Source organism: Mesocricetus auratus, unplaced genomic scaffold, assembly GCF_017639785.1.
Source record: "Mesocricetus auratus isolate SY011 unplaced genomic scaffold, BCM_Maur_2.0 Super-Scaffold_100022, whole genome shotgun sequence".
NCBI classification, from domain to species: Eukaryota; Metazoa; Chordata; class Mammalia; order Rodentia; family Cricetidae; genus Mesocricetus; species Mesocricetus auratus.
In genome coordinates, this window is record NW_024429203.1 from 35,519,955 (window position 1) to 35,545,789 (window position 25,835).

At 52.4% G+C, this 25,835-nt stretch overlaps 3 protein-coding genes and 1 long non-coding RNA gene across 13 annotated transcripts; 2 read left to right on the plus strand and 2 right to left on the minus strand.

The window, feature by feature from the left end:
* Positions 1-8: 8 nt before the first annotated feature.
* On the plus strand, positions 9-10,854 carry Man2c1 (mannosidase alpha class 2C member 1). 3 transcript variants are annotated; one of them, XM_005069580.4, is made up of 26 exons: positions 9-190; positions 467-589; positions 945-1,068; positions 2,079-2,149; positions 3,456-3,633; positions 3,887-4,076; positions 5,315-5,421; positions 5,589-5,699; positions 5,890-5,982; positions 6,098-6,214; positions 6,425-6,520; positions 6,599-6,744; positions 7,094-7,217; positions 7,545-7,666; positions 7,759-7,844; positions 7,930-8,085; positions 8,294-8,391; positions 8,540-8,634; positions 8,885-8,989; positions 9,074-9,230; positions 9,325-9,468; positions 9,774-9,883; positions 9,974-10,053; positions 10,224-10,372; positions 10,453-10,562; positions 10,642-10,854. In XM_005069580.4, exons 1-26 carry the CDS (start codon positions 9-11, stop codon positions 10,766-10,768), a joined length of 3,201 nt encoding a protein of 1,066 aa, XP_005069637.2. In that variant the 3' UTR covers positions 10,769-10,854. The 3 variants fall into 3 exon arrangements, with proteins under 3 accessions (XP_005069637.2, XP_040586099.1, XP_040586100.1); XM_040730166.1 differs by lacking the exons at positions 9-190; positions 467-589 and adding an exon at positions 631-768; XM_040730165.1 differs by lacking the exons at positions 3,887-4,076; positions 5,315-5,421.
* Positions 10,855-11,632: 778 nt separating this feature from the next.
* Neil1 (nei like DNA glycosylase 1) lies at positions 11,633-17,456 on the minus strand. Of its 7 annotated transcripts, none has more exons than XM_013113033.3 (11): positions 17,264-17,453; positions 16,119-16,239; positions 15,548-16,003; positions 13,762-13,881; positions 13,609-13,672; positions 13,313-13,412; positions 12,820-12,947; positions 12,509-12,536; positions 12,318-12,379; positions 11,945-12,101; positions 11,633-11,803 (listed from the first exon to the last, which is right to left on the minus strand). In XM_013113033.3, exons 3-11 carry the CDS (start codon positions 15,979-15,981, stop codon positions 11,733-11,735), a joined length of 1,164 nt encoding a protein of 387 aa, XP_012968487.1. In that variant the 5' UTR covers positions 15,982-16,003; positions 16,119-16,239; positions 17,264-17,453; the 3' UTR covers positions 11,633-11,732. The 7 variants fall into 7 exon arrangements, with proteins under 7 accessions (XP_012968487.1, XP_012968486.1, XP_012968485.1 ...); XM_013113032.3 differs by lacking the exon at positions 17,264-17,453 and adding an exon at positions 17,050-17,115; XM_013113031.3 differs by lacking the exon at positions 17,264-17,453 and adding an exon at positions 16,454-16,975.
* LOC121133501 lies at positions 17,056-18,330 on the plus strand. Its single transcript, XR_005870359.1, has 2 exons — positions 17,056-17,189; positions 18,210-18,330. It is a non-coding gene; the product is annotated as an uncharacterized LOC121133501 (long non-coding RNA).
* Positions 18,331-21,607: 3,277 nt separating this feature from the next.
* Commd4 (COMM domain containing 4) lies at positions 21,608-24,844 on the minus strand. Of its 2 annotated transcripts, XM_005088302.4 has the most exons (8): positions 24,741-24,844; positions 23,658-23,729; positions 23,347-23,412; positions 23,110-23,149; positions 22,766-22,885; positions 22,507-22,587; positions 21,983-22,159; positions 21,608-21,850 (listed from the first exon to the last, which is right to left on the minus strand). In XM_005088302.4, the coding sequence occupies exons 1-8, from the start codon at positions 24,741-24,743 to the stop codon at positions 21,810-21,812; spliced, it is 600 nt and encodes a 199-aa protein (XP_005088359.2). In that variant the 5' UTR covers positions 24,744-24,844; the 3' UTR covers positions 21,608-21,809. The 2 variants fall into 2 exon arrangements, with proteins under 2 accessions (XP_005088359.2, XP_040586028.1); XM_040730094.1 differs by lacking the exon at positions 23,347-23,412 and having other exon boundaries at positions 24,741-24,828.
* Positions 24,845-25,835: the final 991 nt, after the last annotated feature.

Sequence of the window (25,835 nt, forward strand, 5' to 3'; positions counted from 1 at the left end):
CTGCTTGAATGCCGGAACCTTTGGTTCTAGGCGGTGCAGCGAGCCGGCAGCACCAAGGATCTTCCCGGGAGAGAAGTGGGCGCATCGCCATGGCGGTAGCGCCCTTCTTGAAGCATTGGCGTACCACTTATGAGCGAGTGGAGAAGTTCGTGTCTCCGATCTACTTCACTGACTGTAACCTCCGCGGCAGGTGTGGCCCCTGGTCTGCGTAGCTGCAAACTGCATCCGCGCGCTCATCCCTTCCCTTCCGGAGGGAAACCCAGGCTTGTTGCCACCTGGGCCGCGGAACAATGTGTCCTCCGCGGACAACCAGGGTTGGGGAGCAGCGGGTAGAGGGTGGTATATGCTGCTGAGCCTCCAGGCAGTCCTCACGGAGTTAGGCTGAGAGAGCGTTTTCCGACCCGTCGTCTGGCTCAGGGGTGGAAAGGGGGCAACTTCAAGCACGCGCCCATTGGTTTCTGCCCAGGCTTTTCGGGGACAGCTGTCCGGTGACACTCTCCAGCTTCCTAACGCCGGAAAGGCTGCCCTACGAGGAGGCGGTGCAGCAGGACTTCAGCCCTGCGCAGGTCGGCGACAGCTTCGGACCCACGTGGGTAACACCCAGCTTGGTGAAGTCCCATCCTCTAAGTCCTCAGCACCAAAGGCCGCACCTCGTTGTCTTGAGCCCTAGACTGCTATATGGCGGAGAGTAGCGCCCTCTGTTGGGATCCTTTGGTATCTTCACCTGAGTATTTTCATCCTGCTGCCTCTGCCCCTTTCCCTCCTTAGGTGAATGATTTTTCCCTTTCGTCTTAGTTCTCCACCGTGTCTCTGTTCTTGTGACTCAAAACTGAGTACCTTGTAATGCTGCAGATACTTAAGACCCTGCTGACATTTAATTCAAGGAAGTATGTCAGAACAGGGTTTCCACTCCTAGGCCCATCACAATAGTTCTCTTACTACAGATGGTGGACCTGCTGGTTCCGAGTAGACCTGGTCATCCCTGAAGCATGGGTGGGCCAGGAAGTTCATCTTTGCTGGGAAAGTGATGGTGAAAGCCTTGTCTGGCGTGATGGGGAACCTGTTCAGGTGAGGTACACCCCCAGACCCAGACACTGCCACAGATTAGCCCTGGTTTTTGGAGAAGTCATAGCTGAATGACTGGGTCTCCAGAATGGTTTTATGTTTCATGGCCATTTGGATACCAATGTTATAAACCCCCAGTTTTCATAAGCTATTTTTATTGTATTTAGCACATACTTAATGGAGAGACTTCAGATCATTCTAGAATAGTATAAAGTAAGGCATTAAATTATCTTCCCAAGAGTAATGAATCTCTTATCTCCACATCTCATTCCCTAGACATATAACTGCTTGTGTTAAATGTCATAGCAGGTTTAACCTTTATAGTACTTGATAGAACTTTATGTTCATTTATAGATTAAAAAACTAAGAGGTTTCTTCTGTGGTTCATACAACTTCCATTCCAAATTCCAGTGTCTGTGATGAGAATTGTCGTAGAAGGCGGAACCCTACTCAGTCTTCCTCCCTACACTGGCTAAACAGATGTTCCCTGTTGCTAAACACTGGGGCTGAGTAAATCTGTCTCCAACTCTTTTAACTTTTCTTTTTAATTAATTGAACCCAGGACCTCATGAATGCTAGGCAAGTATTCTTACCACTTTGTTAATCCACTCACCACCCCATTTAATTTGAGAAAGGGTCTTGCTGAGTTTCCAAGCTTTGAGCTTGTTAGCCTCCTGCATTGACCGCCCAAGCAGCTAGAATTATAGACCTGTGTCACCATATCTGGCTCATTCCATGGGATTTCTCTTTATATGTTCACAGGAAAAGGGCCATCAGAAACTATTCCAGACATCCTAACCCCTGCTTAGGATCTTTCCCATTAAACTCATATACTGGTCATGAGTAGGTGGGGCACTTGCTACCAAGTGTTCCTGATTAGTTTAGCCTGGCCTTTCCTGGTAGAGAGAACTCGGGTTTGGGCAACTGGATAGCGGAGCTTGGCCTCCTTTGGCTTTATACTTCTTTTGAATTTTCCAGAGCCCTCAGGCCCTGTCTTGTCTTTTCTCTACCAGGGTTTGACCAAGGAGGGTGAAAAGACCAGTTATGTCCTGACTGATAAGCTGGGAGAAGGAGACCCCCGGAGGTGAGCCAGTCTCAGGAGACTAGTAAACTGGGAGGAGCTGAGGCCCTCACATCCTTTGGTTATAGATGTAAAAATATTTACTGTCTAGGGATAGAGAGATGACTTAACAGGTAAAGCACTTAACTGCTCTTCCTTCCAGAGGACCTGATTTGGTTCTTAGCACCCACATTGGGCAGCTTATAACTGCCTGTAACTCCAGCTGAATTCTGAGGGTACCTGCATGCATGTGACATTCATTCACACACACACACACTTAAATCTTAAAATAATATTTCCTTGTGGTAAATATAAATGAACACAAATAAATCACTCATTATCCTTGCACTCGGGGATGACCATTCTTAACATCCCAGTATTCACAGTCTCAAAATTTCTTTCAGCAAAAAACGTCTTTTACTAGTTGAGAATATACGTGTTTGATAATTTGCACTCAAACCTCTTACATTTCTTTTTTTCATATTGAGGGGGCATCTATTATGATACCTTCAGAAGCTAAGATATTATTGGTTTGATTGGGTTTTTTTGTTTTGTTTTGTTTAAGACAGTCCCATCATGTAGCCCTGACTGTCCTAAAACTCACGATGTAGTCCAGTTGGCCCTGAACTCACATAGATCTACATGCTTCTTGCCTCCCAAGTGCTGGGATTAAAGTCAGGTGCCACCATGTATGATTATATTATTGTATTTCATATTTTACTGTACACTGTTTCAGATTCTTTCAAACACTGGGAATATGGTAAAGGGCCCTTGACAGCAAGGGGAGACAGAAATATTCATAGAATTATGAAACTGCTGAAGATTCTGGAAAAACATACTCCGTATGGGAATTGCCAAACTAGGAGGGGCTGGGAGAAGAGTCAGAAAGGCTTCCCTCATGATGTTGAGTTTAGCTCTCGCAGAGCCTAGGTGCTGCTTCCAGGAATAGCCAGTTCTGTGCTGGCTGAAAGTCAGCTTTGGAAAAGCCAAACTTGTTTACTGTGCACTGCGGGCTCTGAGACCAGGAATACTTTGCACAGACAGCTTCAGATATATGAAGCTAAACAGCAGTGTAACTCGTAGGAATCCAAGGTCAGCCACTGTCTTCTCTGCCCATAGTAGAACACTCCTCGGAGGACGTGGGTTTGAACTGGTATTTCTACTATGATGCTCCCACAAATACACCTGACATCCCATGGGTTCCTTTGGGAAGTGGATCCTGGAAGTAAATGGGGAAGAGTCAACTGAATGCTTGCTACTTGCCCTCTTCTCAAGCTCCTAGAGTCTTCTGCCAGTCCACTGGCCTGAGACTGCCTCTGTACATTTACAGCTTGACTCTCTATGTGGAAGTAGCCTGCAATGGGCTTCTGGGGGCCGGGAAGGGAAGCATGATTGCAGCCCCTGACCCTGAGAAGATGTTTCAACTGAGCCAGGCTAAGCTGGCTGTGTTCCATCGTGATGTCCACAAGCTCCTGGTAGACCTGGAGCTGCTGCTGGGCGTGGCCAAGGTACTGGAGTGCCCCACCCCCCCCATCTGGAGCCCTGTTTCAGGCAGACTGCTTCCTAGGTTGGATGACTGGCACCCCGGGAGTCTAGAGTCAGAATAGAGTTTTCCTGTGTAAACAGGAATGGTATTGAGTTGGGGCACCAGTGGGACTAGAGGATTAGAAGTAGGGGAGCTTTGCTGAGAACCCTTGAGACCTGTTGCGGCCTAGTTCTGTCGTAGTGCTTGAGAAGCCATTAAAGTACAGAATCCTGCAGGGCCTGGGGGAGGACAACCAGCGAAGCTTCCAGGCCCTGTACACAGCCAATCAGATGGTGAACGTGTGTGACCCTGCCCAGCCTGAGACCTACTCAGCAGCCAAGGCCCTGGCCTCCAAGTTCTTTGGCCAACATGGAGGTGAAAGTCAACATACTATCCATGCCATGGGGCACTGCCACATTGATACAGGTAGGGCACCAACCACTGGTTGTTGGGTGTCAGGGGTGCCCGTTAAGTCCTGGCTGTGCCTGAAAAGCACCTGATGTTTGGTAATGTTTTGCCTTCTTTTTCCCAATGGGTATAATGAGTTAGGGTATTGGATCATGAGCTCTGCTAGCTATGGCTTGCTTATTCTTACAACAAAACCTGATACCTTGAGAGGCCCTGTGACAGGCATTGGATAGACTGTGGAGACTGATGACCCCAGAGTGGCCAGGCATGGTGATGTTGCATATGGAACTTGGGGTTAGGAGAGGTATTTAACCTAGCTAGATTAGGAGTCCAGTGACTTTGAATTAGTGAGAACGAAACAAAGATGGAATTAGTTGACACAGGGACTCCCAAGCACGGGCAGGTTTCCAGGAAGGTCAAGTACTAAACTCTGCACCTGATTAGTTTGCAGTTTGTTTGAGAGTTTTGGGTTTGTGTTTGTTTGCCCGTTGTTACTGTGTTTAAGTTCAGGTGTTTGCTATGTTCAGGTTTTGATAGCAGTCCTGCCTCAGCCTCCTGAATGCTGGATTACAGGTGTGAGCCACCACACCCTGAAATGCCTGTTTTTTTTTTTTTTGTTTGTTTGTTTGTTTTTTTGGTTTTTCGAGACAGGGTTTCTCTGTATTGTTTTGGAGGCTGTCCTGGAACTCACTCTGTAGACCAGGCTGGCCTCGAACTCACAGAGATCCGCCTGCCTCTGCCTCCCGAGTGCTGGGATTAAAGGCGTGCGCCACCAACGCCCGGCCCTGAAATGTCTGTTTTAAACAAAGCCCTTGCTGTATTGATTTTGATTCAGCTAAGGTTTCTGAACATGGAGCAGGGGCTCTGTCTGCTGAGCCACCATGTGGTGTCCTGGGCTAACAAGGCTGGGCCTGAGGCCTAGAGGTCAGGAGACCCTGGAGGTGCCTCCCATAGTAGAGCTTGCTCAAACGCCCATCCTGTGCCATGTTTTAGTACCTCTGCCTCAGGGAATCTGAGCCTTAAACCATCCTTCCAGGGCCTGGTGCCTGTGTCCTGGCAGCTGATCCCAATCCATCTTACCCCATCCTCGCCTCCTGCCTTGCAGGAGGGACACCACAAGGGTTAGTAGGGTAGACCCGGAGAGGGCAAGGCTGACTCTCTGGAACCTTAGGCTGAGTCTGAAAAGGTTTGGGGTAAGACAAGTGGGGGTGGGCTAGAGGGGCTTGTTGACTCTCCACTCTGCGCCTCCCCGCCAGCCTGGCTTTGGCCCTTCAAGGAGACTGTTCGGAAATGTGCACGGAGCTGGTCAACAACTGTGAGGCTCATGGAGCAGAACACTGAGTTCGTCTTTGCCTGCTCTCAGGTCAGAGGGCAGCTATGTGGAGCAGAGCCTGGAGACCCCTAAGGTCTGGGGACTTCAAAGGCCGAGAATGTTCCTTCCTCTCAGCTACCCATGGGGCCACCAGATGCTGAACCATGAGTGGCGTCCTTTTCACTCCTGGCCCAGCGTCTACACCATTTTCCCCACAGGCACAGCAGCTCGAATGGGTAAAGAGCCACTACCCGGGCCTGCATGCCCGGCTCCAGGAGTTTGCCTGCCGCGGACAGTTTGTGCCTGTGGGAGGCACCTGGGTAGAAATGGTAAGTGCGCATGCCTGGCACCATCCTGTAGCAGCTGTCAGCTGGGCCTGGAATAGCAGGATGGACTCATCCTGGGTTAGAACCCTGTATCAGGGCACCCTTACACCTTCCCGACAGTGAGGCTGGCCCAAGCTCCCACCTGTGTCTAGTTTGGTGCTAACCCCAGCCCTCTTGCTGTTCCCCCTGTCAGGATGGGAACCTTCCCAGTGGAGAGTCCATGGTGAGGCAGTTCCTACAGGGCCAGAACTTCTTTCTGCAGGAGTTTGGGAAGATGTGCTCTGAGGTAGGCTGGGGGCTGCCACACCAGGCTATCCCCAGGGACCGTTGGGCCTTGGCTCACATTATAGAGGGCCGAGGTTCGGGTGCCTCCGCTGAGGACCCAGCGCTTCTCCCTGCAGTTCTGGCTGCCAGATACATTTGGTTACTCAGCCCAGCTCCCCCAGATCATGCGTGGCTGTGGCATCAGGCGCTTCCTGACACAGAAACTAAGCTGGAACTTGGTCAACTCTTTCCCAGTAAGCAAGCCCCGGGGTCAGGGTCGCAGGGTTTAGATCCCATTTGGCCCATTCACTCCTTTCTGGGCTCTGGAGGGGGCCTGGACAGACCACCAAAACCCCATCCAGATTGTGGTGGGCCTCTGCCTGGATCACAGTTAACATGAATGTGAATGGCCCCATTGTCTCAGGCCTCACTCTGGCCTCTGGCCTGCCTGTCTCTGCCGGCAGCACCACACCTTCTTCTGGGAGGGGCTGGATGGCTCCCGAGTGCTGGTCCACTTCCCACCTGGAGACTCGTACGGAATGCAGGGCAGTGTGGGAGAGGTGAGGCGATGTATAATGCTGGGGAGTCAGCGAGGGCTGGGTGTCCTGACCTAGGCTGACCTGTCCCTATCCTTCTAGGTGCTGAAGACGGTGACCAACAATCGGGACAAGGGCCGGACCAACCACAGCGGCTTCCTCTTTGGCTTCGGGGATGGGGGTGGTGGCCCCACACAGACCATGCTGGACCGCCTCAAGCGTTTGGGCAACACTGATGGGCTGCCCAGGTCAGGCCTGAGCCAACATCAGCCCTTGGCTCTCAAGCCACCTTCATGTAGCCCCACCCTCAAGCCCTCGCCCTGAGTCTGCCCTTTGTTTATATATCAAGCTCAGCCCCTCCACTGGACCCTGTATCTCTCATATCCTGGCCCATCTATCTTCCAAACTCCCACTCTGGGGATAGGGTAGAGGGAAATTCTGATGTAGGAAGGGGCTTGACCCCACTTGAGTGCAGCACTATCTGTAGGGAATTTTCCAGGGCGTGTCCTTTTTGTCGGGGCCCTCTGGTCTTCACTATAGAGGAAGAGCAAACTATAGGGCTCCCAACTGGGAACTCAGGCCTGTGGTCTTCCTCAGGGTGCAGCTGTCTTCTCCTGGGCAGCTCTTCACAGCACTGGAGAAAGACTCGGTGCAGCTGTGCACGTGGGTTGGGGAACTCTTCCTGGAACTACACAATGGCACCTACACCACCCATGCCCAGGTCAGGGCCAGGCTACCAGCCTAGCAAACAGAGGGCCTTGGTCTGTATAGGGCTGTGGGGAAAGGGGGGGCAGAGGTGGAGTTCAGTGGCTCCTCCCAAGTAGAGGTTTGAAGAAGAGGTACAATAGCTGGGTTAATCCTGCACACAGGCAGGAGGTGGGACAGCCTCTCTGGAGGAGGGTTCTGGTGGGAGGCCACTTGGGGTAAGTTTCCCATGACAGGCCGTGTCCAGGAGGCCTTGGGAGGCTGTCAAGGGTTCTGAGCAACAGAGAGCTTTGGAAGGTATCCTGGACCACAGCAGACTTAGAGTCTCCCTCCCTGGGCACAGCTCAAGAAGAGGAACCGAGAGTGTGAGCAAATCCTCCACGACGTGGAGCTGCTGAGCAGCCTGGCCCTAGCCCGCAGTGCCCAGTTCCTGTACCCGGCAGCCCAGTTGCAGCATCTCTGGAGGTCGGTCAGATGTCCCTGCTGCTCACCTGACTTCCCACCCTCTCTTTGGCCAGCCTTCCCAGCCTTCCCTGTCTCTGCATTTGGTCCTGCAGGCTCCTACTCCTCAACCAGTTCCATGACGTGTTGACTGGAAGCTGCATTCAACTGGTGGCAGAAGATGCCATGAGCTACTATGACGGTGAGGCTGACCTGAGTTTCCTGCTCTCCACCCAGGGTCAAGTGGAACCCATTCCCCACCCATGATCAAACGCATCTCTCCTCAGACATCCGTTCCCATGGCAATATGCTGCTCAGTGCTGCAGCCGCAGCCTTGTGCGCTGGGGAGCCAGGTCCTGAGGGCCTCCTCATTATCAACACGCTACCCTGGAAGCGCACTGAAGTGTTGGCACTGCCCAAGCCTGGTGGGGCTCACAGCCTAGGTATGAGCTGAAGGGGAAGGATGGTCCTGCAGCAGGAGGAGCCAAGGCTAGGCAGTGTGGCGGGGATACTTCCCTAGGGATCTCTATCTTGGGGTACCCCAATCTGGAGAGAAGTAGCTGCATCTTATCCCATTCAACATATCCTTAACCTGAGTAAGCTTTCTAGAAGGTCAGAGAGGTGACACTGATGCCCAGGTCTTGTTCCCAGCCCTGGTGACAGTGCCCAGTATTGGCTATGCCCCTGCTCCCACCCCTACTTCCCTGCAGCCCCTGCTGCCCCAGCAGCCTGTGTTTGTGGTGCAGGAGGTAAGTCCTAGCAGCTCCCGATGGAGTGGGGCTTACTCTGGGGTGCTCCTTGGTCTTGAGCAAGGTTCTGGGGAAATGCCTGACTTTAAGAGGGCTGGGGTGGGGGTGGGGAACACAGCTAACTCAGCTGAGCACTCTCCCACCCAAGACTGACGGTTCTGTGACACTGGACAATGGCATCATCCGGGTGAGACTGGACCCAACTGGCTGTCTTACTTCCCTGGTTCTGGTGGCTTCTGGCAGGTGCCAACCCTTCATTGTTCTTAACCCTGTGTCTGGCAAGGAGATCCCAAACTCTGCCTCTTCCCTCTGTTCCCTAGCCCCCACTCTGTCCAAGTAGTCTCCGTGCCTCTGGGCTGGAACCTACACATGGGGCAGGGCAGGCTGGCTAGCAGGCCCTTGGGTCCTGGCCCTATTTAACCTGTCCCCACCGAGTATAGCTGGAGAGAGCAAAGTCATACCTTGTGAAGCCCCTGTCCCTATGTCCCTCCAGGGAGGCCATCGCTGAGGGTGCCCTGGGGAACCAGTTTGTGCTGTTTGATGACGTGCCATTGTATTGGGATGCCTGGGATGTCATGGACTATCATCTAGAGACACGGTACATACCGGGCAGGTCCCGGGGGTGGTCGTGGGTGTGGATACATGCTGCTCTGGCTTAGTGCCTCCCACCTTCATCCTATAGGAAGCCTGTGCGGGGCCAGGCGGGGACCCTGGCAGTAGGCACTGAAGGTGGCCTTCGGGGCAGTGCCTGGTTCCTGCTGCAGATCAGCCCCAGCAGTCGGCTCAGCCAGGAGGTTGTGCTGGACATTGGTTGTCCCTATGTCCGCTTCCACACTGAGGTAGAAGGGGCAGGGTAGTGGCCCTCTTCCCAGATGGGCCTGGTGAGGAGGTCTAATGCCCTTCTCTTGTCCCCGCCCTCCATTCCACTCCCAGGTGGAATGGCATGAGGCCCACAAGTTCCTGAAGGTGGAGTTCCCTGCTCGAGTACGGAGCTCCCAGGCTACCTATGAGATCCAGTTTGGGCACCTTCAGAGGCCTACCCACTATAACACCTCCTGGGACTGGGCTCGATATGAGGTGGGAAATGGAGGAAAGGGTGGGGCTTGAACTCATCCCTGACTGAGGAGCGATGGTTTTGTAGTTTGTGGAGCAGAGGAGAAAAGTGCCTGACACCTGTGGTTCCTAACACAGGCCAGGCATTTGCTAAATCCTTTACTTTGGTTTGATGCTATAGACTCTGTTACCAGGCAGGCGGGAGGCAGGGACACAGGTGGTATGGCATGCCCAAAGCTTTCTTGGGTGTCAGCTAAGTTGCAACCATAGCTCCTACTGAAAAGAGCTTTGGGATAAGAGCCACCCATAGGCCTTGGGTCTGCCTTCAGGTGTGGGCCCACCGCTGGATAGATCTGTCTGAGTGTGACTTTGGGCTGGCCCTGCTCAACAACTGCAAGTATGGAGCGTCAGTACGAGGCAATGTCCTCAGCCTCTCACTGTGAGTGTGGTGCCTGCCAGGGCCGGCGTGGGTGTGTGGGGCCTCCTGCGCGGGAACTCCAGCCCTCCCGTCTCTCCCCTCCTACTCCAGATTGCGTGCACCTAAGGCCCCAGATGTTACTGCCGATATCGGGCACCATGAATTCACTTATGCCTTGATGCCACACAAGGGTTAGTACCAGGGTGATGGGACCCTTCTGCTGCTTTTGACGCCTCTCTGCCCTTTCCTGAATCTCCAGCAGGCACTGTGGTAAACTGAGGCAGCTCATCCCCATATCTCCTCCAGAGGCACTGCGGGGAGTCCCATTGTCCACATGTGCTTCTTTCTGGTCCTTCCCCAGGCTCCTTTCAAGAGGCTGGTGTTATCCATGCTGCCTACAACCTCAACTTTCCTCTGCTGGCACTGCCAGCTCCAGGCCCAGCACCTGCCACCACCTGGAGTGCCTTTTCTGTGTCTTCTCCAGCAGTGGTGTTGGAGACCATCAAGCAGGCAAGGGCCAGGGAGTCTGGGGAGGTCCCTGGGATAGACAGGTTCTTGGCCCCGCCCACTGGCCTTCCTTCCTTTCACAGGCTGAGAAGAGCCATGAGCACCGCACACTGGTTCTGAGGCTGTATGAAGCCCATGGCAGCCACGTGGACTGCTGGCTGTACACATCCTTGCCCGTTCGGGAGGCCATTCTGTGAGTGGAAATGAGAGAGACGTAGAGGTGGGAGCCCTGCCCTTGTCAGTCCTTATGACCTCTCCTTTTCTCCATCCAGTTGTGACCTGCTGGAGCAGCGAGACCCCACTGGTCACTTGTCCCTTGGGGACAACCGCCTGAAGCTTACCTTTTCTCCCTTTCAAGTGCGGTCCCTACTGCTCGTACTTCAGCCCCCTCCACACTGAGTCTGGTGTGTGGAAGGCTTTGGGTCCTCATTTCCACCTCCCCAGCCCAAAATGAGCATCTTGTGCAATAAATGCTTACATCAGCAGCCCTGTCTAATCCAGCCTTGCTGCTCCTCTTAGGGCCACTCCTTGGGCTGCAAGGAGGATGGAGAGATCTAAGGTTACCTCTGTGTGCAGGGTCTGGCTTGTGGCCCTATCTGAGATACTGGAGACCTCAGGTGACCATAAGCCAAGGGACCTTGAGATAAAGTGTTCCTCCTGTGTCAGCAGCAGAGGTGCTAGGGCTGGACAGGAGGCCTGGAGTCTGCCAGCCCCCCTACACACACACATACACACACACACACACACACACACACACACACACACATACACACACACACACCTCCTCATCCCACCACCCTCAGGGGGAAGAAAGCTTTAGGCAAGTGTTAGGCTGGGTACATCCAACCATAGGCCCTAAAGCATGCTGGACTGCCTGAGCCCAGGTCTGCAGAGTCAGACTGTCCTCTGATTGAGTTTTGAGTGGGTGAAGGATTGAGGGTAGGGGTGGAAGGGGGTTAATTACATTTATAAATAGGCAGAGCCATGCAGCATGTCTTTCCAACCTGGCCCTCTTATATCTTATGCAGCCAGCCTAAGAAGTTCAAACTTACTAGTTTGTTAATGCTTTCACATGGGCTTTAAAAAGCATGTGGAAGATAGCATGTATTTATAAATATCACAAGCCAGGAGGTGGTGGCACACACCTTTAATACCAGCCTTCAGGCGGCAGAGGCCAGCCTGGTCTACAAAGCAAGGTACAGGACAGCCAGGGCTACACTGAGAAACCCCATCTTGAAAAGACTACAACAACAAAAAAATCAGTAGGGTGTGGTGGTTCACACCTGTAATCCAGGGATTCAGACACGCCCCTAGATTCATAGCAAGGCAGCAGGGAATAGAGTCCAAAGAAGGAAACATCCGTCTATGAGGCTGAAGCTCCTCCAGCCTCCCTGGATTGGATATTGGCCTTACTCTTGGGGGGTCTGCGTCGGCCTGTGGGGAGAGCAGGTGAGGCAGTGACTGTGTGTCCTGAACTAGGCCTTCCTCTCTGTCCACCCTGTGTTACTTCCTATCCTCCCTGGAGAGCTACTCCCCGGGTCCCTTTCCAGCTCTGGGATGTTGAAAAAGGTCCACCTGTGGTTGCTGGTCGCTCCCGTTTCTTTCCTTTCTTGGGGGGGGTTTCCTGGTTTTGTTGGAGGCTGGTCCCTTCAGACTGTTGTGCTATCGTCTTAGGGGGCTGTTTCCTGGGCCTCCGAGTCCTGGAAATGGACTTGCTTGAAAGTGAAAGGTCCTGGATAGAGAAGGCGGTCCTTATCGTTTTCTTCCCAGCAGCTCACGGGTGTGTGCACATGCGTTAGGAACCACCACTGACACTCCCCACCATGCACCAACACCCCCGGGAGAGAGGGAGACAGCTGGCCAGGAGCCTGGCCCAAGATGTGGAGTTGGCAAGAGTCAGCGCAGAGGAGGCGGGTGGGCCGGCTGGCTGGCGGGCTGGTGCTCATACCTCTCTTCTGTCCTCAGTCCCCAGCTGAGTCCCCTCTGGCTTCCTCTTCCGGGATCTGCCCCCTGTCAGATGTTGCCCTGGAGTTAGCCCTAGGGCTTCAGCCCTCCTCTAGACTCATTGCTAGGTGACTCCAAGATGGGGAGGATGGCTGGCCTTTCACCTCTTTATCTTGTACATTAAGAGCTGCTTACCTTTGGGTGCCAAGGGCCCGGGATCACCCTAAAACGAAATGAGGACAATTCTAGAGTCAACCTGGTCTGGTGAACAGGCAAGACTGCATCCTTTCAGATCCATATAGCCAGCACCCCCCAACACGCACGCACGTTAGCTGCCTTGACTGGCTTGGACCCTGGGGCTCCAAGGAGAAGAGCATCACATTGGAGAACTATACACTTAGGAACAACGTGATCTTTGGCAGGCCTCCACAGGCTAAGGTCATCTCTACCTGGCTCAGACCTATCTTACTACCCCACCAGCTGCATGTGAACAACAGGGCTCAAACCTGGAACCAGATGGTACGGCCATGCCGGTCTCGCAGGGAACTCATGCCTGGCATGCCATAGCACCGCAGCCAGGCTCGAAAGGCAGCAAAATCCTCCTCTCCGCGCTCTGGCCCATAGCCTTTGCCCCCTGAGGGACAGAGGAATCAGTCAGAGGCGAGGGGGGTGTTGTGGAGTGGGAGGAACAAGGAGTGTGGTTCAGCATGGCTCAGCCCTCAGCTAAAGAAGCTCACGGACTGGGTCAGCCCCACCTCACTCCCTCCTCCCACTGTGACAGGTTGGTGTCCCCTCACTCCGGGTCCTGGCTCCTCTCCATCAGCAAGGTGAATCCTTGTCCCTCCTACTGCATAGGAGGCTGGGAGGAAGTGGAAATTTGCCAAGAGACCTGGTCTGTTTAGCAAGCCCCCATTCCTTGGGACCAAGAAGATAGCTGCTCAGCATCTCACAGAGGCTAAAGCAGACATCACTGGCCATCTTGGCTTCCCCAGGCCTCACCCAGCTCAACCACTTCCTTTGGCACCAGGTGACATAGTTCCAGCAGGTCTGGGTTCTGCAGTTTGGCCTTGATCTTCTGGCTCAGGGTCAGCTCTGGGCTCTGAAGGGTAGGTGGTCAGAACCAAGGTGTTAACACAGGGAACTCACCCCACCTCACACTGAAGACAATGGACTCCTCTCTAAGCTTGGCAAGGCCTTTGATGTGCTCCACACCCCCTCCACACACTTGGTGAGCTAAGGCAGAAACACCTGACTACCCGTACCCTTGCCGCCCACACCGGCACACATGTCCTCACCAGCCGGCACTGTTGCAGGGCCTCTAGAACTGTACGGGCCTTCTCGAAAGGAGGTATCTTCAGCCTGGGATGGTGAGGAGAGCACAGGCTAAGTAGTGGATGTGACTGCCCACGTCCCACCCCAGCCACTGTGCCCATAGCCTGCCTGCTGACCGGTACAAGATCTCTGCCCGCAGATAGTTGCCAATGCCATTGAAGAATCTCTGATCCAACAAGGCTTCGCAGATGGGCCGGTCAAAGGCTTTGTCTGATAGGTTCCGAAGTACGTTGTCCCTACAGGGGCACAGGCTAGATGCATGAGACCCATTCCACACCCGGGGAGAGGGATGAAGGGCTGGGGAGGCAGTTCCTGAGTGCAAGGAGAGACAGTCCCAGCTCCTTCTGGTCTCAGTACTATTTGGGCAGCTGGAGCCTCAGTTTTCCTGTTTGTTACATGGGAACAATATGGAATTGTTTATTGTTAAAGAATCAAAAATGGGGCTGGAGAGATGGCTCAGAAGTTAAGAGCACTCACTGACTACACATCTAGAGGTCCTGAGTTCAATCCCCAGGAACCACATGGTGGCTCACAACCACTTATAATGAGATCTGGTGCCCTCTTCTGGCATGCAGAAACTATACATAATAAATAAATCTTAAAAAAAAAGATTGCTCATCATTAAAAAAAGAATAAAAAATGTTCAGCTAGGCATGGTGGTTCACACCTGAAATCCCAATACTAGGGGAGGCTGAGACAGAAGGATAGGGGCAAGTCTGGGGCCAGTCTTACCAACATAGCTAATCCCAGGCCAGGCAGGACTACATAGTAAGACACACACACACAAGGTATGGTGGCCACACCTGTAATCACAACACTGGGAAGGCTAAGGCAGTAACCCTACTGCCATGAGTATGTAGCAAATACCAGGCCACCCTGGGGTAGAGTGAAAGCCTGTCTCAACTTGCCCCTGCTCCCTCAAAGTATGAAGGACCAGCTGAGTGGTGGGCATGAGTGAGTGTGACGAGAAGTTCTTAAAAAAAAAAAGATGCCTCTGTGTGATGCTGATCCCCGCCACCACCAGGCATGCAGCTGGAGGGCTGTGGAAACAGTTCTGAGGTCTATCGAGACCAAATAGAACCTGCTGCCAAGCAGCCTATGCCCCTCAACTCCCCAGGAAAGATGAAGCAATGATAACTCAGGGCTATGGACAATCGTTCTCCTGGACCAGCCAGGAGTCAACTGCTTCTGTGACAGCAGAGATGTGACCAAGTCTAGGGCTTGACAGAGGCACAGAATCTGTTCCCAGGAGGGAAAATGAGAGTGCCAGGCCCACCTCAGGCCGGCACACCTTCACTTCCTGCTAAGACTCTCCTCCAAGCTTACACAGCTGGCTCCATCTCCACTATCCAGATCTTAGCTCAAACACTTGTGTGGCCATTCCTGGTGTGCTCCCCACCCTTGCCCAAAGGCCTGTGGATTTATCTTGTGTGTCCTGGCCCCTCCCTTACCTGCACATCGCCAGCGCAGTGAGCGCAGGGACCACATTCACCTATCACTGCTGTACACTACAGAGCCTGTCTTGGAGCAGAGACTCTTATTGCCTCTAGAGGAAAGTGCTGGTAACAGGGGCAGTCATAGAGGAGACCCCAGGACATAGACGGGTGAGCAGGCAGAGTGTAAAGACCGCTCACTAGACCACCCTCTCCCCACTGTGCAGACTTGTGTCTTAAGCTGCGACAAAAGCCCTCTACCTTCCATGATGGCCCAGGACCACCAGGAAGCACACTGGGATCCCGGGCACCAGCTTCACTCTAATGCTGTTTCTGTGTCCTCAGACCTTTGACTGCCCTTAGGCCTGCCCTGATATCATCTCAATCTATAGACCAGGGACTGAGGCCCAGCAGGGGCTAGGAGTTGTTTCTTGTGGGCCTGGATGGTACTCCACATTCCCAGTCCTACCTGAACCGTTCATACTCCAGCAAGACACAGGGTCCACGGCCTGGCTGCCATTCACCCCCAGGGTCCCAGTGGCCAAAGCGGCGGATGTCCACGAAGCAAAGGGCAAGCCGGGGGGCAGGTGGGGCGGTGTAAAAACGCAAATGGGCATGGGGCGGCAGTGCACCTGCAGGTGCCAGCTGGAAGGACCCAGACATACCAAAGCGGAAGACAAGGGACAGTGGCTTCTGAGGGGGCTGGGCACCAGGCAGGGGGCTCAAGGTCAGGCGAAGCTCCTTGCCTCGGGCTAAGGCGGAGATGTGATAGGCACTGCTCTCAAAGGGCACCTCAGGGTTGCGGCTGACGGAGGACTTCTCCACACACCCACCAAACACCAGCCCCTTACACGTCTCGTTTACAAAGTGGCTGGCCAGGTGCAGCTCCGGGCCCTCTGGCATTCTGCAGGAGGGACGGCAGCCCCTGGAATGGGAAGAGAACAGGTTGTGCCAGAAGGAACTGTCACCAAGGTTTGACAGGAAAAGGCAGAGAGCCAAAGAGACAGAGGACTCTCTAAGACAGGCAGGAGGATACTGACCTAGCCACAGCCCCTGTTTCCCATCCAAAGTGCTAGCAAGGCCAGCGTTCCAGGAAGCTGAAGCCGGAAGGCAGGATGGCTGTCTTGCTCACTAATGCTCCCCTTCCATGGGCTTCCACACCTGGTTTTAGGATACCATTCAGATCCTTGCTGGAGCCTGTTACCTTCTGTCCTCCGAGCTCCCCCCTCCCACTCGTCCACAAACCTGTTCCTCCCATCTCCAGGCCTTTGCCCCTACTGTTCCCCCACCACACACAGTAGGACGTTTGAGGGAGACCTCCTTTCTCCCCAGCCACATCTTGACGTCAGAGCTCCCAAAGTTCAAAGGTTCTCACCATCTGTTCCAGCCTCTGCCTGCTGGCACTCCAAAGGCAAAGCTCTGATCATTCATCAATCACACCTTAGACTGGCCCCGAATGTCTAGTACCATAGAGGTAAAAACTCAACTGCGTGTTGGGCCAGCAGCAATAGCCCTAGACTAGTATCACCACAAAGACAGGACTCTCCCTCCCTCCTAGATGCCCTGTAGTCTGGGGCAGAGAGCAGAACCAGGAGGAGGGAATGCTCCAATTTATGCACAACCCTATCCTCACAGACCCCAGGGGTGGAGTGGAGGGGTAGGCATAGTGGGAGTCCCAGGAGAGACAGGGCTCTGGTTCTTTGCCCTCACACCCTCACACCAACTTTGCTACTTGCAGGATTTGAGGTGAAGGTACATGTCGGGAAGACGGGGAGGTTTAGCGAGGGCAGACGCCCAAGGGTTCGATTATCGGAAAACCTTCAGAGTCCTAGTTTCGCGAGGAGGCGGGGTTCTCTATGGCAACTCTCCCCACAACATCTTGAGTTCCCTCCCTTCCCAGACTCCCAGATTATTTTCGATCTTCAGTTCCCTTGAGGACCCGTTATGCCTCCATCCAAGCTGGATACCTACGCTGATTGAGGCTCTACCGCAGACTGCAGCCACTAAGGGGTTAATCACAGTGGACTGCGGAACCTCAGAGCACGCTGGGAGAGGACGATGTAGCCGCCCTGGGCCCTGCTGGGAAGTGTAGTTCTTCGGGCAGGCGGCGAGTATGCAATGGGATCCCCGGGTGTTGGGGGAAGCTTTGGGCAGTCGCATGGCCTGGCGAAAGACCCTGTCTTACCGAGAGCGGAGCCGCGGTCAGAACGGGTGCCCGGAGTCGCAGCTGTTTGCAGTTGAAGTTGCCAGTTAGTCTGGCAAGGGTTGACACCCTAAGCCGGAAACGCCACCTGCTGTGTAGAGCCACCCACACCTGTGTGCAAGATACACACAGGTGCATGATAAACAATCCCTGGGGACCCAAGAGGACCATAAATGTCAATGCAGTCAGACGTAACATACAAACAACATCATCATGCGGAACTGGAAGTGCATCAGGCAATAACAGGGGCTTTTAAATTGAATCCGGCTAAGAGACTTCTGTGAGGGAGGGGCTCTGTGGCAGTCTTAGGTAAAGTCAGGATTTAGGCACAAAAGCTTGCTTGGTCAAAAGTGTAGAAAAGATACTTTTTTTGCCAGGCACAGCGGATCAATGCAAAGTACAGGAGCAGAACCGGACGAAGTTCTGTTTGGCTGCGGCAGGGGGTTGGGGGACAGGGTTGAGGACAAGAGAAGAGAGTACTGTTAGTGATGAGCCTCAAAAAGCCCTGGGAAGTGAAAGTAGAAGGATTAAAAAGGGAAAGAAAGCCTCTGCAGGGTGCTTTTACCTGATGCTGACCAACAGCCATGATTTACTCCCCGCCCCCCCCCCCCAGGTTAAAAAGAGGGTCTTGCTATGTATTCCTGATTGGCCTGGTACTCAAACTGGCCTCCAATTTCCTCTAATCCTTCCTCTGACTCCCCAGTAAGAACCAGGGTTATAGGTATGGGCCACTGTGCTGGTTTGAATGAGAATAACCCCAAAAGGCTTATATTTTTAAATCGTTGGTTCCCACTTCGAGGAACTGTTTGGGAAGAATTAGGAGGTGTGGCCTTGTTGTAGAAGGTATCACGGGGGGTGGGCTTTAGGTTTCAAAGTCCACATCATTCCTAGCTGGCCAGCACCCCACCTCCTGTTTGTGTCTTAACAGGTAAGCTCTCAGCTACTGTCCAGCACCATGCCTGCCATCCAGGTGCCATGCTCCTGACCATGACGGTCATGATGAACTCACCCTCTGAAACTGTAAGCTCCAATAAACTTTTGTAAGTTGCCTTCCTTGGTCATGGTGTTTTGTCACAGCAATAGGAAGGTAATTAAGACATCTAGTATTCCTGGCTTGAGTATGAGTTTTTTTTTTTTTTCCTTCTTCGAGACAGGGTTTCTCTGTGGCTTTGGAGGCTGTCCTGGAACTCGCTGGCTTTGAACTCACAGAGATCCGCCTGCCTCTGCCTCCAAAGTGCTGGGATTAAAGGCGTGTGCCACCAACGCCCGGCTGAGTATGAGTTTTTAAAAAGATTTATTTTGTTTTTAAGTATATAAGTGTTTGTTTGTCTACATGTATGTATGTGATGTATGTATGTGCTCCATGCGCCTGTCTGGTGTACTCTGAGGATGAAGAAGGCACCAGATCCCTGTAACTAGAATTATAGATGGTTGTCTTCTACCATAGGGTGCTAGGAACCAAAATTGGGTCCTTTGAAAGAGCAGCAAGTGCTCATATCTGCTGAACCATCTCTCCAGCCCTGAAGTATGGGGGCATTTTGCATTTTGTTTTGTTTTGTGCTTTTGAGACAGAATCTCACCATATAGCCCTAGTTGACCTGGAATTTGCTGTATAGACCAGGCTGGCTCCAAACTCACAGAGATCCACCTGCCTCTGCTGGAACTACTAAAGGCATGTGCTACCACACCTGGATACCACAAATACACATAATTACACAACTGCTCCCCACACTCAGGAGATAATACCCATGAAAGCACACATATAACAGCCACAGAGAGGAAACCACCTCACTGTCTATCCATGGATACATAGACTTTTAAAACATGTGGCATATATACTGGGCTGGAGAGATAGCTCAGTGGTTAAAGCACTTAATCTTCCCATACTCAGTCAATCTTAGTGATCTTAGTTACTTTTCTACTGCAGCGACCAAAGACCAAGACCATGACCAAGGCTGGTTCTCAGCTCCCACATATGGCAGCTCACAGCTGTAGCTCCAAGCAGATCTGAAACCTTTGAATTCATCAGGCAGTTGTACTCACATGTGAGAGCCTGAACTATCGAGTGTGTGCACACATACACCTCTCCCCCAGATTATAAAGATAAATCTTAAGAAACACAGCATGTGGGATACAAGCAGAGTGGAATATTATTCATTGCCTGCCACAGGCAGCAGCATAGACAATCTTGAGGACATTTTGCTAAGTAGTGAATCAGTCACAGAAGGACAAACACTGAGATTCTGTTTATATGGGGCATCTAAATTAATCAAACACACAAAAGGAGTGAGTAGGATGGTTGTAGAAAGAGGAAAAGGAAGTTGATAATAGGAGTAAAGTTTCAGTTGCCCAAGATGAGTAAGTGCAGCATGGGCTCTGTAGTTAGCATGGCTGTACAACAAAACTTTACTGGGAAGGTTCTCATGCTGTCCTCTGTTTTTAGATTGTTTGCTGTGACTTGATGGGGGGACATTCATGCCTAGTGGAGGTCAGAGGACAGCTTACAGGAGTCAGTTCTCTCCTGCCAGTTGACGCAGCCCTCTTTCGCTTCTGCTGCTGTACCGTGCTCCAGCCTACTCATCCCCAGGGCTTCTGGGCAATTCTCCTGCCTCCACCTCCCATCTTGATTTAAAGTGCATCCCCCTGTTTCACATGGGTTTCCAGGATCAAAAAGCAAGAGCCTTTACCCCTGAGCCCTCTATGTTAACTGCTCTTATCACAATTCAGGGAGTGTATTTTATCTTCTACTCCCAAATTTGTTCCTGCTGTTATAGCTCTTTCCTCTTGAAAGCCAAAATAATTTCTTGTGTAGATAAGTCACTTTGTTTATGTAGTTACCACCGGGGGGCATCTGGGTTATGAGTGATTGTTTCTTCAGCCCATGCAAATATCCACTCTCACATCAACATTTAACTTTTTTTTTTTTTTTTTTAGAGAGGGCCTCACTATGTAGCCACAGGCTTTTTTTAGAACCGGCTGTATAGACCAGTCTGGCTCTGAACTCACCGGAGAGTCACCTGCCTCTGCTACAGGAGTGCTGGGATTACCAGTACTGACTACCACACCCAGCTTAACTTGTTTGTTTTTCAAGAAAGGGTTTCTCTGTGTAACCCTAGTTGTCCTGGAAATTGCTCCTTAGGCCAGGCTGGCCTTGAACTCATAGAGATCCACTTGCCTCTGCCTCCTGAATGCTGGGATTAAAAATGTACACCATCACCACTCAATTTCCCAGTTTAATTTTTTAGAATTGCGTTTTACTGTGTAAGGGTTGGGGGCTCACATGTGCTTTGGAGTGTATCTGTGAAGGTCAGGGGACAATTTTCTGGAGTCCATTCTTCCTTTCCCCATGAAGGCCTCAGGGATTGAACTCAGGTTGCCAGTCTTGGGGGCAGGTGACCTACGGAGCCATCTCACGGAAACCCCTCATCAAGATTATCCAGAGGTTTTTGAACTCTTGATGATTTGCCACAATCATCTATTTTTGTTTATTTGTATTAAGGATTGAAGCCAGGGCCTCTGGAATGCTGGACAAACTCTCTAACCTTGAACTATATCAGCAGTCTTAAAAAACAATGATTTAAGACAACAGTTTTTAAAATGTTTTTGTTTTTTTTAATACTTTATTTATTCATTACTAAGTATACAATGTTCTGCCTGCACACCAGAAGAGGGCACCAGATTTCGTTACAGATGGTTGTGAGCCACCATGTGGTTGCTGGGAACCGAACTCAGGACCTCTGAAAGAGCAGCCAGTGCTCTTAACCTCTGAGCCATCTCTCCAGCCCAAGACAACAGTTTTATTTTGTTTTGTTTTTTTGTTTTTTTCGAGACAGGGTTTCTCTGTGGCTTTGGAGGCTGTCCTAGAACTAGCTCTTGTAGACCAGGCTGGCCTCGAACTCACAGAGATCTGCCTGCCTCTGCCTCCCAAGTGCTGGGATTAAAGGCGTGCGCCATCAACGCCCGGTCTGCTTCAGCCTCTTAAGAACTGAGATTAGAAATGTGAGCCACTTGCCTGGCTAAAAGGCTACAGAGATGTTACGATGGAAATCAGCCTTTTCTTCTTATGCTGGAGCCTGAAGCCATTCTGGGTAAATGCTACTTAGTGAGTGCCATGTCTCACTCCCCAGAAGGCCCCATGAACCTGCTTCAGCCTCTGGAGCATCTGGGATGATAGGTTTGCACCACTGGGCACAGCTCTTTCCACAGGTCTGGTTGGCAGTTACAAAATGCTGACCTCCTCCTTCCCCAGCGTTTCCTCCTTCCTTTTTGATGTCTCCTGTATCCCACTTGCTGTGTGTGTAGACAAGCAAGCCCCGTACACATTGCTGTCTGTACACAAGTTTATTCTTTTTTCCTGTAAAATGGTTGACAAGTACTTCCTTTCAAAGGAAAGAAGGGAATTCTGGGCAAGACACCCAGGAACACTATGTAAAAAGCCAGGCAGTCAGAGACCCAAGAGGTCAGGGCCAGCCTTGGAAGAGAAGTATGGAGCACTGAGGAAGCGTCACAGAGGCCAGGAACACCCTTCTCAGCCCAAAGAGGTCATCAGGGTCTGGGCCTGCTTCAGTTCTGCAGGGGACAAGGGGGTGCAAGGGGAGTGGTAAGGGACAGAAGCCAGTCTAAGGCCAGCCTGGCCTTTAGAGCCAGTTCCAAGACAGCCAGACCCAGGAGGGCCCCCACCCTCTGTAGGTCCAGCCTTACCTGCCAGGAGAACCTGGAACTTGTCTGCTGAGAGGGACATGGAAACAGGTTGGGCCAGGGCACCCGGGGCAGGCACAATCTCTAGCTGCAGGTGCACCATGGGCTCCTCCACAGAACGGAGCAGGCTGGAGCTCAGGGTGTAGTCCACACGCCAGCCCACATTGGCCAGTCTGTTCACTGCAGGCAAGAAGTTAGGCAGCTATCAATCATCAGCAAGCTGGAAGTCCTCCACCTCCCTCCACAATGGGGCTCATCCACAACCCTTCAAGGCTGCATGGCCTACAAAGCCTCCAACCCAGGCCTGTTGTAGGACAGGTGCTTGAATATCTACCATGGGCCTCAGAAAAAAGAAACTCAGGCCGTAGTCATTAAATCCTTGGCCAGTTCTAAACTCTTCTGTGTACAATTGTGGTTAAGGCTTCCCCAGGAGAAATGGCAGTTGACTTGTGTTTGTACCTTCTAGAGTACAGCCCACATACACCCCCACCCCCACCCCACCCGGCCAAGGCCGTTTTCATACTCACCACGCAGGCTGCAGGCCCTAAGGTGCTCCTGTAGGGGGCTCTGCTTCTCTTCATAACAGCGGCACAGGCTGGTGGCATGCTCTGTGGGGAGATGGAGCTCTGAGGTGGCGCTCTGCTGAGGAGGCAGGGGGGGACTGGCACTGGTGGGTCTCAGGATCCAGGACCCACAGAGGACTGGGTACATTTCAGGGTCAACAAGGCCTCAGCGTATCCTCCAGGTTACCCACAGGTCTCCCACCTGCCTGTCCACCCTGCATACCTCTGGGCAGCCCCAGCTGCTGTAGCTCACTGGACAAGGAATCGCTGTCCACACTATGCTTGGCGGCACTTGAGAGGATGAAACTCAGCACTGCGACTGTGGCCTTCACATCTCCAGACTCTAGAGGCCCACAGGTGCGGCAGTGTCACTGTGGCCCCAGCCATCTCCCTGCCCCATTATCTTCAGTTTGGGGCCCCGAGATTCTTGAACCCTGGGCACTACTACTGGGTCAGCAGGAGGTGGCAGCGGATGGGGACAGGGCTATCCATATGTTTCTTCCCTTCCTCTCCTCCCCTGAAGCAGGAGGGTTAAGGAAGGCCATGGTTCCTGATTGGGGTACTCACCAAACTTGGCATCAGCAGTAAGCTTCAGGATCTTCTCATACTAGGGGGAAAGGAGGTCCTCAGGGGGTGCCAGAACCCTGTTACCAGCCCCTTGCCCCTGGACCTGAGACTGTGGTAAGGAATGTGCTGGGCCTGGAGGGAGGGAAGGGACATCCAAGGGGGCTGGGAGGCTGCAGAACAGACTTCTCTGGGGCTCCTAAGGCTATTAGACAGTAAGGTGTTGGCTCCCGTACTCACATCAATCCCCTGCCCCAGAAGCTCCTTTAGCACCTGGCTACACAGCAGCCGCAGCTTCACAGAGGACTGGAAAGGATGCCACTGTTTCAGCCCGACTGACCCACCTTACCCCTCACTTCTGGGGGACTGGCTGAAGGGGGGCCAGTCATGTGACTGCCACCAAGGCCACATAGCATGGAGGCTCCTATACCCTTCAGGGAGACTCCCCACCCCACCCGCCGCCCTCCCCCAGCTCCCAGTCCCAATCTCTTCCCTCCACCCCGAATCCAAGCCTTTCTCCTCCCAACCCTAAGTTAACCAGTTCACTCAACAATCTTGGCCAGTGTGCTGATCTCTGCCAGGACCCAGTCAGGACAGTCCAGATCGCCACAGAACCGGAACCTCTGCAAGAGGGTAAGTAAGGTAGGAAGTCAGACTGCAGGAAGGGCTGAGGTGACCAGAACCCACTCTCTGGCCATCTGTTCTCCCCTATCACCAGACTGTCCTGAGAACTCTCTCCCCGCCCACTGCCGTCCGACCCTGTCCTTTCACTGCTCAGCAAACATCAATCGGTGGCAGTTCTACCACGCTCTAGCCATAACAGCTTGCCGGATGCTATCACCTCAGCCTTACCCCTGTCTTCATTCTTTCTGGACCCTCTATCCTCATTCACCACGCTCCCATCTCATTCAGTAGTCTACTTAAGGCCCTTTCTGGTCCTAGGTTTTTGGGAGCTTGTTGTTGGCAGGGCTGGGGCTGATCTTCACCAAGCTCTAGCGAGACAAGATGTGCACTCTCCCGGGGGCCTAGCTCTTTCACAGGTTGCAAACCGTCCCCTGTCTGAGGACACCCTTCCGTCTCCCCTGCTTCCCAACAGGACTATACAAACTACCCTTCACCGAGCCGGGTGGACTCAAGGTTCAGGAAAAGTCTCTGCGGGTGGACAAAGAACCATGCCTGTCAACTCCTGTTTCTGACTTGCCCTCCCCCTGTGCAGCTGAAGTCCCGATGCCTGTGCAGGCTGGACACTCAATACGAATCTGCTCAATGAATGGATGAATCAGAACGCTCAATCAATCAAGAACCACTTCCTGGCTCTGGAAAGCGGAGAGGCTTCCTAACCGTGTGGGCCCGTCCTAAGCACGTTCTCGTCTTGGTCACCCGACAGCCGAGGAAGTGGGCTCCTGCGGGAGGTCATCTTGTGGCCTTGGGGGAGTGTGTGGGAATCCGGGTCCTCCCAGGCCCGGGGATGAACGCGGTCGCGCGCCCATGCCGTGATGCCTGGCTGCGCCTGCGGACTCGGCCGCTCCGCCGTACCCAGCGGGCTCCAGTAGAGATTCTCTCCTTACGCTCCTAGAGCCACCAAACCTCCTCCTCGCCCGATACCCCGCTACGCAGCTTCATTAATCCCTCACCATGGTGCCAAGAGACCGAAGCCAAGACTTCTTCCAGCTCAACGCAGGTCAGCTGACTCGGCGATCACGTGACACCGACTGGCAACGTCTAGGAGGGCGGGACGTTATGGTGAAAACAAATCGTCTACTGAGAATCGGTGTTTCTCTACCTCCAGATCCCCTTCCAGGAACAACCATCCTGCCCGAGTTTCATCAGGATTAGCAAGGCAGGAAGAAAGGAGTGGAAATAATTTCATTAATTTAAGTTGGAGGCGGGATCCCACGAGCCGGGCTCCACGATTTCCTCTGTGAGCAATACCGTTATAAACAGCTATAGAGCATGACAAAATGTTTTAAAAAATCTTACTGAATGCCCAGAGCGTGAGGGCACGCACCTGTAATTCCAACCCCTGAGAGACTGAGGCAACAGGACCACAGGTTCAAGCCAGCCTGGACTATAGAGACCTTGTTCTCCCAAACCTAAAGCTGCCCAGATGGCTTAGAGAAGCGCCCAAGTTTGATCCTGGAACCTGCCTATAAAGGTGGAAGGAGAGAAGGAACTCACAGAAATTGTCCTCGACATACTTACTGTGGCACAAGTATGCCTACACATGCATCATGCAATACAATAATAAACAAACAAACAAACAAATAAATAAATATTTAACGAAAAGGGAAGGAATCCTAAATCCAGGATATGGGAGAATGTCTCAGTCGGTAAAATGTCTGCAGGGCAAACCTGAGGACCCAACCAAGCTCAGGTACTCAGCTCCCTGTAAAATGCTGGACAGAGGGTGTGTGTGTGTGTGTGTGTGTATAGAAACAGGTGGGTCCCCAGAGCTCATCAGCCTACCTTAGCCTAAGTAAGCTGTGAACTCCTAGTACAGTAAGACTCAGGTGGGGGCAGGAAGTGGAGTTCGAAGACATCTGGCGAAAGATGTCGACCTCTGACCCCCACGTGCACACTGGAGTATTCTCACGAATACATGTGTGCATGCACAGACACACACCAAAAACAAAAACCGAAACAAACCCCAAAGTAAAATATCCATACCCAAAACTAAAAATATATTAATGAAAATAAATGAGACCCTACTGAAAAATGATGCACATACA